This window comes from Macaca mulatta, chromosome 9 (assembly GCF_049350105.2).
Source record: "Macaca mulatta isolate MMU2019108-1 chromosome 9, T2T-MMU8v2.0, whole genome shotgun sequence".
Classification (NCBI taxonomy): Eukaryota; Metazoa; Chordata; class Mammalia; order Primates; family Cercopithecidae; genus Macaca; species Macaca mulatta.
Window position 1 is genome coordinate 130841707 of NC_133414.1, and position 14327 is coordinate 130856033.

At 43.4% G+C, this 14327-nt stretch overlaps 1 protein-coding gene across 1 annotated transcript in view; it reads right to left on the reverse strand.

The window, feature by feature from the left end:
* CACUL1 (CDK2 associated cullin domain 1) overlaps positions 1 to 13137 on the reverse strand; it is a 68240-nt gene extending 55103 nt beyond the window's left edge. The window contains 1 exon segment of the mRNA NM_001266943.1: positions 12612 to 13137. Coding sequence (NP_001253872.1) covers positions 12612 to 12978 — 367 coding nt within the window. The 5' untranslated portion in view covers positions 12979 to 13137.
* Positions 13138 to 14327: the final 1190 nt, after the last annotated feature.

Here is a 14327-nt window from a genome sequence, read left to right on the forward strand (position 1 = left end):
AAAACAAGCAATACAAGCGCTCTTTTTTTTTTTTTTTTTTTTTTTTTTTTTTTTTTTTTTTGAGACAGAGTCTCGCTCTGTCGCCCAGGCTGGAGAGCAGTGGCGCGATCTCCGCTCACTGCAAGCTCCGCCTCCCGGGTTCACGCCATTCTCCTGCCTCAGCCTCCAGAGTAGCTGGGAGTACAGCCACGTGCCACCACAACTGGATAATTTTTTGTAATTTTAGTAGAGACGGGGTTTCACCATGTTAGCCAGGATGGTCTCCATCTCCTGACCTTGTGATCCACCCACCTCGGCCTCCCAAAGTGCTGGGATTAGAGGCGTGAGCCACCGCACCCAGCCCCAAGTGCTCTTAAAAAAAAAAAAAAAAGGCTGAGCGCGGTGGCTCACGCCTGTAATCCCAGCACTTTGGGAGGCCAAGGCGTGTGGATCACGAGGTCAGGAGATCGAGACCATCCTGGCTAACTCAGTGAAACCCCATCTCTACTAAAAATACAAAAAAAATTAGCCGGGTATGGTGGCGAGCGCTTGTAGTCCCAGCTCCTCGGGAGGCTGAGGCAGGAGAATGGCGTGAACTCAGGAGGCGGAGCTTGCAGTGAGCCGAGATTGCTCCACTGCACTCCATCCAGGGCGACAGAGGGAGACCCCGTCTCAAAAAAAAAAAAAAAAAGTCAGTGTTAAAAATACAACACCAAGAAAATCTCCCACAGCTTTATGAGAAAGGGGATGTAGCAAAATGTGGTTAACAGACTTAGAAGATCAAAACAGAAATTCAGCATTTGACTACCAATAATTCCAGAGAAAACAGAATAAAGAAAACGTAAAGGGAGAGAAATATTAACACATTAATATTTTTTAAATCTCAGAAATTTTCTCAAGGGGAAAAAACGAATGGCACCTGACTTCTCCATTGTAATATGTGTGCTTAAAGTTAATGAAGCAATACTTTTAAGATGCCAAGGAAAAGTTATTTTCTGTTAAGAATTCTATACCCAAACTATCAATCAAGTGTGAAAACAGCATTTTTAGATATGCCAAGACCTGAAACTTTATCCACACACTCTCAGGAAATGACTAGAAGATATGCTCTATACACATACTTGGAAATTCATCAATAAAAATGAAGACGAAGAAGCAATCATTCCAAGTATCCGGGAAGTCCCTGAGTGGCAACTATGCACTGGCCCTAAGCAATAAACAGAAACAAGAGGACTAAGCTTCACAGACAGACAAAAACAAAAGCTGATTTGTTCGAGCATTTCAAAAACACCAGTGCCAGGTACATGGTGAATCAAACGAAGCTGTTGAGAAGTTTTAAGAGTTAAGTTCAGTTGGGTGCGGTGGCTCATGCCTGTAATCCCAGCGCTTTGGGAAGCTGAGGCAGGTGGATCACCTGAGGTCAGGAGTTCGAGACCAGCCTGGCCAACATGGTGAAACCCCGTCTTTACTAAAAATACAAAAAACTTAGCTGGGTGTGGTGGTATGCACCTGTAATCCCAGCTACTGAGGAGACTGAGGTGGGAGGATCGCTTGAACCTGGGAGGCGGAGGTTGCAGTGATCTGAGATCATACCACTGCACTCCAGCCTGGGTGACAGAGCAAGACTCCATCTTAAAAAAAAAAAAAAAAGACTAAGTTCAACAATAATTATGCCAATACAAATCAGGCAACTAACAACATTCTATGTAAAATAAAATGTAAAGTGAGTACACTTTAGGCCCTTCAGTAAATATTTACATAGCTATAATGTAAATATGGCTTACTGATTAAACCACAAATTGTGGCCGGGTGCAATGGCTCACATCTGTAATTCCAGCACTTTGGGAAGCCAATGCAGGCAGATGGCTTGAGACCAGGAGTTCAAGACCAGCCTGGCTAACATGGCAAAACTCCATCTCTAATAAAAATGCAAAAACTAGCCGGGCATGGTGGCACATGATTGTAATCCCAGCTACTCAGGAAGCTGAGGCACCAGATTTTCTTGAACCCAGGTGGCAGAGGCTACGGTGAGCCGAGATCACACCACTGCACTCCATCTCTACCAAAAATACAAAAAATTAGCTGGGTGTAGTGGCAGGTGCCTGTAGTCCCAGCTACTCAGGAGGCTGAGGCAGGAGAATGGGGTGAACCTGGGAGGCAGAGCTTGCAATAAGACAAGATCATGCCACTGCACTCCAGCCTGGATGACAGTGCAAGACTCCATCTCAAAACAAAACAAAACAAAACAAAACTGTGATAGTAAAAGAACTAGAAAGGTAAGGTATGTCAGAGGTATAAAAGAATTAAATCCTGGAAGTCAATAGACAATATAAGAATGATAAATTAAGCAGTAACAATATCACCACATTGAAATGTGTGGCTAATACCAGAAGAAACAGCTAAATGAATCGTAATTAAATGACTGACTTTGAGTAACAGGTCTAGGAATGGGAAGGGGTAGGGAAAGGAACCACTGATTTTCATTATGTGTCTTTTTGCATAATTTGAGTTTTAAAATTATAAACCTGTATTATTTTAATAAGAGCAAAGTACTGTTTTTGTTTTTTAAGTACAAAGAGTCTGGTGAATCTCAAATCCTCAGAAATGGAAAAGCAAAATCTATTGAAATTAAATTTTTGTTTCAGGATAAATTTTGTTTCATAGTATCTCCAATATTCTAAGGCAAAGGAAATGAGAAAACTCAGAATTTACCAACTGCCTCTGGACCTCTCTATCTGACTGTTCCATAGACACCTTAAAAGAGACAGACAGACACACACACACACACACACACACACACACAAACCCTCACTTCACACCTTTACTCCTTCACATCTGGGTCAAAGGCACTGACAGCTACCTGTCATCCAAACCAGCAATCTTTAATCTTCATCTTCCTTCCCTCACCCCCCAAATTTTATAGATTCTAGTCCCTAAATATCTCCAAATTGAAACCTAAACCTCCTGTCTTGTAAAATTTTATTTGTTCAAGTCTTCATCTTTGTCTAGACTACAGAAATTTTAACACTCCTAACTAGCCTCTAGGCCTTCATTCTCTCTCCGCTCTAAATTAACACACTAAAGCAAATTTCTCCCTTGAAACCTCCCATTACTACAGAAGAAAATCCTTCCTCTAACACGGTCCTTCACTATCTAGCCTTTTCTATCTATCCATGTTTAATTTGTGCCACTCTCTCCTCATACTCTGTATTCCAAAAATAATTTCAATTCTGGGTCTTTGGCACAGGCTGCCCCTCTGCAAGGAAGTCTCTTCCAGTCCAGCTTCCCCATCCCCACCCCCATCCTCCTGGCCAACTTCTATTCATTTTTATAAAGACTCTCTTTCCTGAATGCTACCAAATACATAACTCTTTTATAGCATTTAATCATAATGTATCATAATTATCTTTCTGTAATCTCCCACATTAAACTGTGTCTCTTCATTACCAGAGGCTAAAATATTACTTTGGCATACAATAAACACTTAATAAAATGCCATTCAGATGATGAATCAGCATACCTGCAACTACATATTACAGATCTATTCAACTTTATCTATAGAGGTTAATAACCAAATGTCCACAGAAGCAGGAAGAAAAATGAAAGGCCAGTTTGCCCTGTCAAGACATACCATAAAAGGATATCAACAATCAACTTTTACATAGTGCTTAACAGTTTACAATGTGAATACATACGGTCTACGGTTTACAGAGTTTACAGTAAATAAACAGTATTCAATTTCTTTAGAGATTTGGGACTGGGCCTTAAGTAAACATTAAAATGGCTTTCTCTTACAGTTTCATCAACATCATTTTATATGATGCAGGTCAAAAAATAGCAAGACAAGATCTCCAATAAGATCCTGAAGTTTGGCCGGGAACAGTGGTTCACTCCTGTAATCCCAGCACAAACGGGGCCAGTTTGGTGGAGTACGATCAATCTGAAAACCCTGACCTCATGAAACCCTGCTTACACACCCCTCCTTCCCAACATGAGACTAACTTTACTTGATTGAAGACCTTGCCATATTATTACCTGAAACCTCACAAAAAAGATTCTCTCTCTAAGCAGAACTCACTGTCTCTAGATCTCTAACTAGAATCAGATTTCCCAAGGGAATAAGTACCAACCCTCAATAAATAGGAGACAGCTTACATTCCAAAAGAACTATAAGACTTTAATACATTATACAGCAGAAATCTGGGAATACATGTGGGAATGGATTCGGAAGGTGCTGAATAATGAAGACAGAACTTTAGATGAGACAAGTCATTAAAAGGAATGCACTTACTAAAGATTCTTTTTTCACTATACTACTTCAAGAAGCTGGGTACAGTTCTAACAGTTTGCCTGGTTAACTGAAACCTGGACTGTCAGCCTGCATTAAAAACACTTGGAGCTCTCACTGATTAAGAGCAGGATTAACAGCAGATTAGATACTGAAAAAGAAAACATCAGTCAGCGTGAAGACATAGCATTAAAATTTATCCAAACTAAAGCACAGAGAGTAAAAAAAATAAAAATAAAAATCTTTACGAAAATGAACAGAAAGAACCTCAGTGACACATGGTACAATAATGAGTGATATAACATATGTGTAACTAGTGGCAGGGGGGTTCTGACAAAAAATAATGAATAATTTTCCAAATTTGACAAATTCTAAAACCCCACAAATTCAAAAAATAAACATCAAAAAAGAACATAAAAAATTGCTGAAAACTTAAGATTAAGTAAAAATTTTTAAAGTACCCAGAGAAAAAAGGGACATAAATAGAGAGAAACAAAGATAAGACTATACAGACATTTATTAAAGAAACAATAAGGCCGGGTGCAGTGGCTCACCTGAGATCAGGAGTTTGAGACCAGCCTGGCCAACATGGTGAAACCCTGTCTCTACTAAAAATACAAACGTTAGCCGGGCATGGTGGCACATGACTGTAATCCCAGCTATTCAGGAAGCTGAGGCACCAGATTTTCTTGAACCCAGGAGGCAGAGGCTACAGTGAGCCAAGATCACACCACTGCACTCCAGCCTGGGAGATAGAGTGAGTCTCTGTCTCAAAATAAAAAAATTTTTTTAAACTGTGATAGTGGCCAGGCACCGTGGCTCAACGCCTATAATCCCAGCACTTTGGGAGGCTGAGGCGGGTGGATTACGAGGTCAGGAGATCGAACCATCCTGGCTAACACGGTGAAACCCCATCTCTACTAAACATACAAAAAATTAACTGGGCGTGGTGGCGTGTGCCTGTAGTCCTAGCTACTCAGGAGGCTGAGGAAGGAGAATCGCTTCAGCCGGGGAGGTGGAGGTTGCAGGGAGCTGAGATCGCGCCACTGCACTCCAGCCTGGGCAACGAGAGCTACATTCCGTCTCAAAAAAAAAAAAGAAAAGAAAAGAAAAGAAAAAAGAAACAATGCAGGTCAGAAGACAATGGAAAGACATCTTGACATCTTTAAAGTGCTTATAGAAGAAAAAAAAAAAAGCTGTATAGCTAGAATTCTACATCCAGCAAATATCCTTAGAAAATGAAGATAAAATAAAGATTTCTGCAGACAAAAGCTGAATAAATTGAAGGCCAACAGAACTACATTATAAGAAATATTAAAGAACTACATTATAAAAAATATTAAAAATATAAGAAAAAAATGTATAATATAACTACATTATAAAAATATTTTCTTCCCTAAAGAGGGAAGAAAAATAAGAGGTGGAAACTTCCATCTACACAAAGGAAAGAAGAGGGACAGATATGGCAACTATCTGGGTAAATACAAAAGATTTACACTCCAGTTTACTGTTATTTCAAAGAAATCTCAGTATGATTCCATTCATATGAAATATCTGGAGGCTGGGCAAGGTGGCTCATGCCTATAATCCTAGCACTTCGGGAGGCTGAGGCGGGCGGATTACTTGAGGTCAGGAGTTCGAGACCAGCGTTGCCAACATGGCAGAAATCCCGTCTCTACTAAAAATACAAAGTTAGCCGGACATGGTGGTGCATGCCTGTAGTCCCAGCTACTCAGGAGGCTGGGGCAGGAGAATCACTTGAGCCCAGGAGGTGGAGGTTGCGGTGAGCCGAGATCACACCACTGCACTCCACCCTGGGCAACAAGAGCGAAATTCCGTCTCAAAACAAAAACAAAAACAAAACACACACACAATGATCTGGAATAGGTAAACCCATAGAGACAGAAAGCAAACTGGTGGATGCCAGGGGCAGGGAGAAGTGAGGAAATGGAACTAATTGCTTAACGGGCATGGAATGTTATTTTGGGTTGATGAAAATGTTTTGGAACTAGATAGACAGAGGTAGTTGCACAACACTGGGCATGTACTAAATACCACTGAATTGTTCACTTTAAAATAATTAATTGTGTGTTACATAAATTTCATTCCAACTTTTTTTGGGGGGCCGGGATGGGAACAGATTCTCGTCATGCTGCCCAGGTTGGAATGCAATGGTGCGATCTCAGCTCACTGCAACCATCACCTCCTGTGTTCAAGCAATTCTCCTGCCTCAGCCTCCTGAGTAGCTGGGATTATAGGCGCGCACCACTATAACCAGCAAATTTTTGTATTTTTAGTACAGACGGGGTTTCACCACGTTGGCCAGGCTGGTCTTGAACTCCTGACCTCGTGATTCACCCACCTCAGCCTCCCACAGTGCTGAGATTACAGGCATGAGCCACCATGCCTGGCTTATTCCAACTTTTAAAAAAAGATAAATGACTGTTTTGAGCAAAATTAATGACAGTGTGTTTGGGGAATTATGACATATATTAAAGTAAAATGTACAACAATAGCATAAAGGACAAGAGTGGATAAATGGAAGTATACCGCTATTAGGTTTTTATATTATAAGTAGTCTAACACTATTTAAAGGTAGACTGTTATAAGTAAAACTTTCATAATCATAAATCCTAGAGTAACCCCCAAAGAGCAAAACAACCATCCTAATAAGCCAAACTGGAGACAAAACTGAATCATAAAAATAACAAAAAAGAAGACAGGAAAAGGGCTGGGCACAGTGGCTCACGCCTGTAATCCTAGCACTTTGGGAGGCCAAAGTGCGCAGATCACCTGAGGTCAGGAATTCAAGACCAGCCTGGCCAACATGGCGAAACCTCATCTCTACTAAAAATACAAAAATTAGCCGGGTGTGTTGGTGCAGGGCTGTAATCCCAGCTACTCGGGAGGCCGAGGCAGGAGAATCACTTGAACCAGGGAGGCAGAGGTTGCAGTGAACTGAGATCGTGCCACTGCACTCCAGCCTGGCCACAGAGCGAGACTCCATCTCCAAAAAAAAAAAAAAAGACAGGAAAAGAGGAAGATTTTTAAAATAACAGATGGACAAAGAGTAAACAAAAGTGCAAGACAGTATGATTTAAACCCTACCATATTGGTAACTACATTAAACACAATGGTAGCAGAGGTTGTCAGACTGGATTTTAAAAAAGCAAGATCTAACCATATGCTGTCTACAAGAAATGTACTTTACACAAATAAAAGTAAAATGATGGTAAATACACTATGCAAACAACAATCCTTTAAAAAAAACCTAGAATGCCTACAAGTAAAAGTAGTCTTTAGGGTAAGGAATATTAACAAGGATAAAGACAGACATTCCATCATGATAAACAGTCAATTCATCAAGAAGATATTCAACAATCCTAAATATGATGGACTAAGTAAGATTAATGAAACAGAACTGACGCCCATACATACATGATCAGTTACTTCTGACAAAGTTGCCTCAGTAAGAAAAGGATAGTCTTTTCAACAAATAGTACCAACACAATTAGATATCCATATGTAAAAAAGGAGCCTCAATCCTTATCTCACACTATAAAGATATCAACTCGTAATTCAGATCACAGACCTAAACATAAAAGCTAAAACCATAAAACTGCTTGAAAAAATACAGAAAATATCTTGACTTTGGGGCAGACAAATATTTCTTAGGATACAAAAAGCAACAGCCAGAGAAGAAAAAATTGACAGTTTAGACATCATCAAAATTAAAAAACAGCTACTCTTCAGAGGACACCATTAAGGAAAAAAAAAGACAAGCCAGAGAGAGAAAACAGTAATAATACATGCCTGACAAAACTTGTATCCAAAACTTACAGTGAATTCTTTACACACATTAAGACAAACAACAAAAGATGTGAGCCGATGCTCACAAACAAAATTATAACGCAAGCAAATGATCACATGAAAAAAACAACGGCACATGTAAAAGAGAAATGCAAAGTAAACACACAAAGAGATACTACACTTATCCTCTAGAACAGGGGTCCCCAACCCCAGGTCGTGGGAACCGGTCGGTGGCCTGGAAGGAACCAGGCCACACAGCAGGAGGTGAGCTGTGGGCCGGTGAGCATTACCACCTGGGCTCCGCCTCCTGTCAGATCAGTGCAGGAATTAAATTCTCAAAGGAGCGCCAACCCTATAACGCAAGGGATCTAGGTTGCACGCTCCTTATGAGACTCTAAGATATGATGATCCGAGGTGGAACAGTTTCATCCCCAAACCATCCCCCAGTCCACAGAAAAATCGTCTCTTCCACGAAACTGGTCCCTGGTGGGGACCAATGCTCTAGAAAGGCTAAACTTTAAAAGACTGTCAATACCAAGAATGCAGAACCTAACCAGCACAAGTGCCAATTAAGTAAGTGGAGCAACTGGAGCTGTCATATACAGCTGATGGGAGTGTAAAATGGTGCTACCACCCTAAAGAATTGTTTGGCAGTTTCTCATAAAGTTTATGTTAATAACATATAAGCAAGGAATTCCACTTGTATGAAACCTTTACCCACATCAAACCTTGTACATGGTTGTTTACAGCAGCTGTGTTCATAACAGCCAAAACCAGAGACCACCTAAATGATCAAACTAATGACCAACAAATTAATGATTTTTTGGTAAATCAAAAAAAAAAAAAAAAAGAAAAAAACCTACTTTGGGATATCCAAAAAAAAAAAATACTACTCCTCAGCCAGAAAAAAGAATAAGTTACTGACATATGTGAGAACATGGAAGAATCTCAAGAACAGAATAAGAAGGAACAAGTCAAGCACAAAACAATACACATTGTATGATTTCATTTATATGAAATCCTACAGTGACACAAAGCAGATCAGTAGGAATGCTTGGGGCTGGGGGAAGCAGGCAGGGTTAACTGACTGCAAAGAGACACAGCGAAGGCGGAGCATGGTAGTTTACAACTGTAATCCCAGCACTCTGGGAGTCCGAGTCATATGGATCACTTGAGGCCAGGAGTTCGAGACTAGCCTGGTCAACATGGTGAAACCCCATCCCTACTAAAAACACAAAAATTAGCTAGGCGTGGTGCTGTGTGCCTGTAATCCCAGCTGCTCGGGAGGTTGAGGTGGGAGAATCACTTGAAACCGGGAGCCGGAGATTGCAGTGAGCCAAGATTGTGCCACAGCACTCCAGCCTGGGCGACAGAGTGATATGCTGTCTCAAAAGAAAAAAAAAAGAGAGAGAGAGAGAGACATAGGGAAGTATTTCAGGGTGACAGAACTGTTATCTTGTTGTGGTGGTGGTGGTTGTTGTTGTTGTTGTTGTTGTTGTTACCACTGGACAGTCCTCTGTGGGCCACACGCACTCCCACATGTCTTACTGAGTATGCCAGGAATGCAAGGCCATGACCAATCACTCTTGAACCTGGGCCATTCTGTACCTGGTAACCTTGAAAGACGAGATAACATCTCCCCCTAGACAAAGAGCAGATTTGCTACTGCTTTCTATAAAAGTAGTGGATTCCCCAAGTTTGATGTTCTTCAGCTGCAACACAAAACCACTGAGAGAGCATCCATCTTGGCCATAGCATGTCACCCTCTTGGGACTTGGGGCAAGGGAGAACCTATGCAAATATAGCAATTCTCATGCTGTGTGCTACCGTAAGAAAAATAAATTCCTTCATCTCTCACCCAGGAGTCCCCCAGCTTATGTCAGCAGCGCCCAGTAATACAAGTAGAGAATTCTAAATCCAAAAATCCAAAATCTGAAACTTTTTGAGCACCAATATGACGCTTAAAGGAAATGTCCATTGGAAAATTTTGGATTTTGAATTTGGGATGCTCAATCATTTAGTATAATGCAAATATTCCAAAATCCAAAAAAATCTGAAATCCCAAACACTTGTGGTCCCAAGCATTTCGGATGAGGGATAGTCAACCTTTAATTGTAATAGGCTACCTTTTAGCTATTAGTAGGGTAAAATCAAACCCCACGCCAGACGGTAACATGGGTTAAAATGCATTAGACTGCACACCTAAAATGGGTACACTCTATTGAACGGAAGAGAAGGAGAAGAGGTGTGGAGGAAGAAAATGGACACAAAGGAAAAAGAGGAGAGGAAAAGGAAGAAGAGTCAGGAAGAGGTGGTCAGAATAGAAATGCCTTAGTAGGTGGAGAAATGAGTCCAGACATATGAAGAAAGGAATATGAATTTGTCATGTTCTAACCCACTCTTACTCCCTAAACTGTGCTCTGAGAAGGTCCTTCACCAACTGAAAAATATATAAATAATTAAATATAATTACTGAAAAAAATGCTGTGGTGGTTGTCCCTTGTAATTCTGGGTTAAAGATGGGCAATACTGCCATTAAAAGGGGTTCCCTGATTTCAGTGGAATAGTTGTACTTCCAGAGTGACAAAGTAGACGTTAAATCACGCTTACATCTCTAGGATTAACTCTATGGATCACGACTGTTAACACACTGTTGGATTTGATGAGCTAGTATTTTTTTGCAGTATTTTCATTTCTATCTAAGTAAAACAGACCTATAATTTTCTCTTCTTACACGTCCTTATCTGTTTTAGAATCAAGATTTCACAAGCCTCATAAAATGAACTTGGTGTTTTTTCTCACCATTTTCCAGGACAACTTGCAAAAAGAATTAAGTGTTAAAGTCTGATGGAACTCATCAGAGTATCTGGATCCAGAGCTTCTAAAAAGGGAGATCTTTACCATTTCAGTTTATTAGTTCAAGATATTTCTTCTGATACCAATTTTCACATTTAATAGTTTTCTAAGAATTCTGTCATTTAGGCTTTCAAATTTACCAGCCTAAGTTCACAACGTTCTTTTTTTATCTGATATTTGTAGTTATTTTCCATTTTTCATTTATTGGCATCTTTTTTTCTTGTCGATTTTATCAGAGGTCTGCCTAGCTTACTAAACTTTTCACAAAAATAATCTTTTGGTGTGACAAATCCTTTTGTTCTCAATTTTACTGATTTCTGTTCCTAACTTTATGCTTTTTTTTTTTTTTTTTTTTTTTGAACTCTTCAAATGAACTTTACTAAAGCAAGCTTCCTTCATGACTCAGGTGAAGTCATTCTGCCACTCTACAGAAGGTCTGGTTCCACAACACAGCCTTCAACACACAAACTATACAATACAAACATGATTATCATGAATAAGGAGACAAAGCGTATATAAATTTTACCAAACCTACATATCAATGTCTTTGACTAAGGCAGTATCTTGAGGCAAATAAAATTACACGCTGTTCCCACACAGTGTGTAAGATTCCGACTATCTGCATCAAGGCAAATATTTTCTCTGCACAGCTAACTGGACAAGTACAGCTTGATAAAATTAGTAGCTAGAAATGAACTCTCCAGTTGCTTACCAGATGCCATTCAAAACTTGCAGTTAATAATAGGAGAGAAAAACCTGGCTGTGATGGTCACATCTCATTTTCAACATCCTATCACCACCACCACCACCACACACACACACCCCCCCCAAAGTAAAAGCACATTCTTTTCCTAGCTATGGAAGCATACATACATCCTGGTCAGAGGCAGTTTCGGATTACAAAACAGATTTTGGTCTTAAATCTTTCTGCTTGCAATTGAGCGTTAAGACAGATCACTAACATAAAGTTCAACATGCAACCTAATCTTGGGTTTGGACACAAGACATAACCCATCCTGAAAGGCTTATTCTTATGAGTGTAAGCTCTGAAGAGTGATTTTATGCATTATTAGCTTCAAAACAATGTCGGAGCTGCCACCGCGTAGGAAAGTAACTCACACATTACCCTAGCAGGATGCAAAGGTGTAACACAGAAGAGGAGGAACGAGGTGTAGATATAGGTCAACTTTCAAAGTCCTGACTTGTTTAACACGGCCTAGCCAAAAGCACAAGAACACAAGTTGCCAGGTTTCTTTTTTCTCTCTGGCTGCAAAAGACTGAAGGCCTTTCCCTAACGAGACTCAGGCAGCCTTCTTTTCCCCTCACTTTGAGGGTGAAACTTCAAGAGAAGACGGGTGCGAAAAGCGGTTCCCAATGTTGAGAGACTGCCAGTTGTGATAGGGATCGCGTTGGTAGAACTTGGGGCTCCGTGTGTACCAGGCTGCCTCTCTAGACCAGGTAATACAAGAAGCCAGGGCCGCTCAGGCGCTGGCCGCAGACACCAAATGAGGGGGAGGGGACGGTGAGGGGGAGGGAGGCACGGAGGCGAAGGGGGACGGGAGAAGAGGAAAGACCGAGGCCTGAAACAAAGGAAGCGGGGCTTTCTCCAAGAGGGGGTGGATACGGCGTCCGAGTGAGGTGGAGAAAAGCCAAGGCTGCTGGGAAAGGCTGGACTCACAGAACTTGGAGGTGGAGGTGTTGATGTTGATGGTGGAGCTGGCAGTGGGGGCGGGGGCCGCCTTGGCCACGGCGGCGGCCGCGTCGCAGCTCTTCAACATCATGATCACCCCATTAGCCTCAGGCGGTGGCGGCGGCCCCATCAGGAGCCCCTCCTTGGGGCCTTTCCTGTCCACGGAGACCGCGGGCACCGCCAGCAGCTGCCCCCCTGGAGGCTCTCGGGCAGGGGCCGGGATCGAAGAGGGGGGCGGTGGGGGTGGCAGGGGCTGCCGGAAGCCGTCCACCGCAGCCTCCCAGTTGTTGTGGTTCTGGTCGTCCATCATCGCCTCGTAGCTGCCCCCCTCCTCCTCTTCCATGCTTTCCTCCATCCTGCTGGCCCCCGGCACCCGCCCGCTTCACAGGCACCTGCCGCCCGTCTCAACCCCGGGCCAGCGGGCACCGCTGCCTCCCCGAGCTCACATCGCCGGGGGCAGGAATGGGCGCAGCGGAGAGGGCTGCGGTGCGCAGGGTCTCTTGCTCTCCACGGGGCCGACTAGCTTGGAGACGCGGCTGACGGCGGTGGGCGCTCCGGGGCTCTAGTCTGGGAGAGGCAGCCGTAAAGCAGCGGCGCTCCTCACGACATTTTACAGCGGCTTCCAACAGGCAGTTGGAAAGGGCAGCTGGGGGCGCGGCCAGGAGGGCACGTGGTGCGAGGGACTGGCCGCAAGAAAGCGGAGCCAAAAGGGGCGGGAGCTGTGAGTCACTCCCACGCAACAGGGCAGAGGTTCGCCCCGCCTCGGCTGGCAGGGAACTGACAAGGGAGGCGCGACAGGTCCTGACGGGCGTTCGCCGGCCCCGCCCCCGGCCAGGCGTCACGTGACAAAGGTGTTTGTCTTGCGCACGCGCGGTCGCAATCTGGTTACCATGACGACGAGGAGCCGGCCGGCTCCTGAGGGCGCGCGGAGCGGTCTTGGCAGTAGCTGTGGACTGGCCAGACTTACCGGAGGTGTTTTTCTCGCGTCCTCGAAATCTACCGGGCCTTCGCACCTCTGAGTGTCTGAGTGCCCCGGCTTTTGCTTGGGACGGAGATACGGGGCCACAAGAGACCCCGGGGTCGCAGGTTATAAGCGGATGAGACCGCCCTGGGCGGCCTGTGGTCCGACTGCTCCTTGGGTCGGTCCCCAGCTGTCGCGACACAAACACAAAACCCAGACTAAAAACCGAATCACACATAGCAGGATGGCCCAAAAAAGAAATGCGTTGGAGTTACTCATGCTTGTTTTTAAAATTCCTTTACGCTTGTATGCACTGAGACCAACAATCCAACTTTTAAAAATGCCGGCTTCCGCCGGGCGCGGTGGCTCACGCCTGTAATCCCAGTACTTTGGAATGCCGAGGTGGGTGGATCACGAGGTCAGGAGATCGAGACTATCCTGGCTAACACGGTGAAACCCCGTTTCTACTAAAAATACAAAAATTAGCCTGGCATGGTGGCATGTGCCTGTAGTCCCAGCTACCCGGGAGGCTAAGGCAGGAGAATTGCTGGAACTCGGGAGGTAGAGGTTGCAGTGAGCAGAGATCGTGCCACTGCACTCCAGCCTGGGCGACAGAGCGAGACTCCACTCAAAAAAAAAAAAAAAAAAAAAAAAAACGGGCTGGGCGCAGTGGGTCAGGCCTGTGATTCTACCACTTTAGGAGACCGAGACGGGAGGCCCGCTTGGGCCCAGGAATTCGAGAC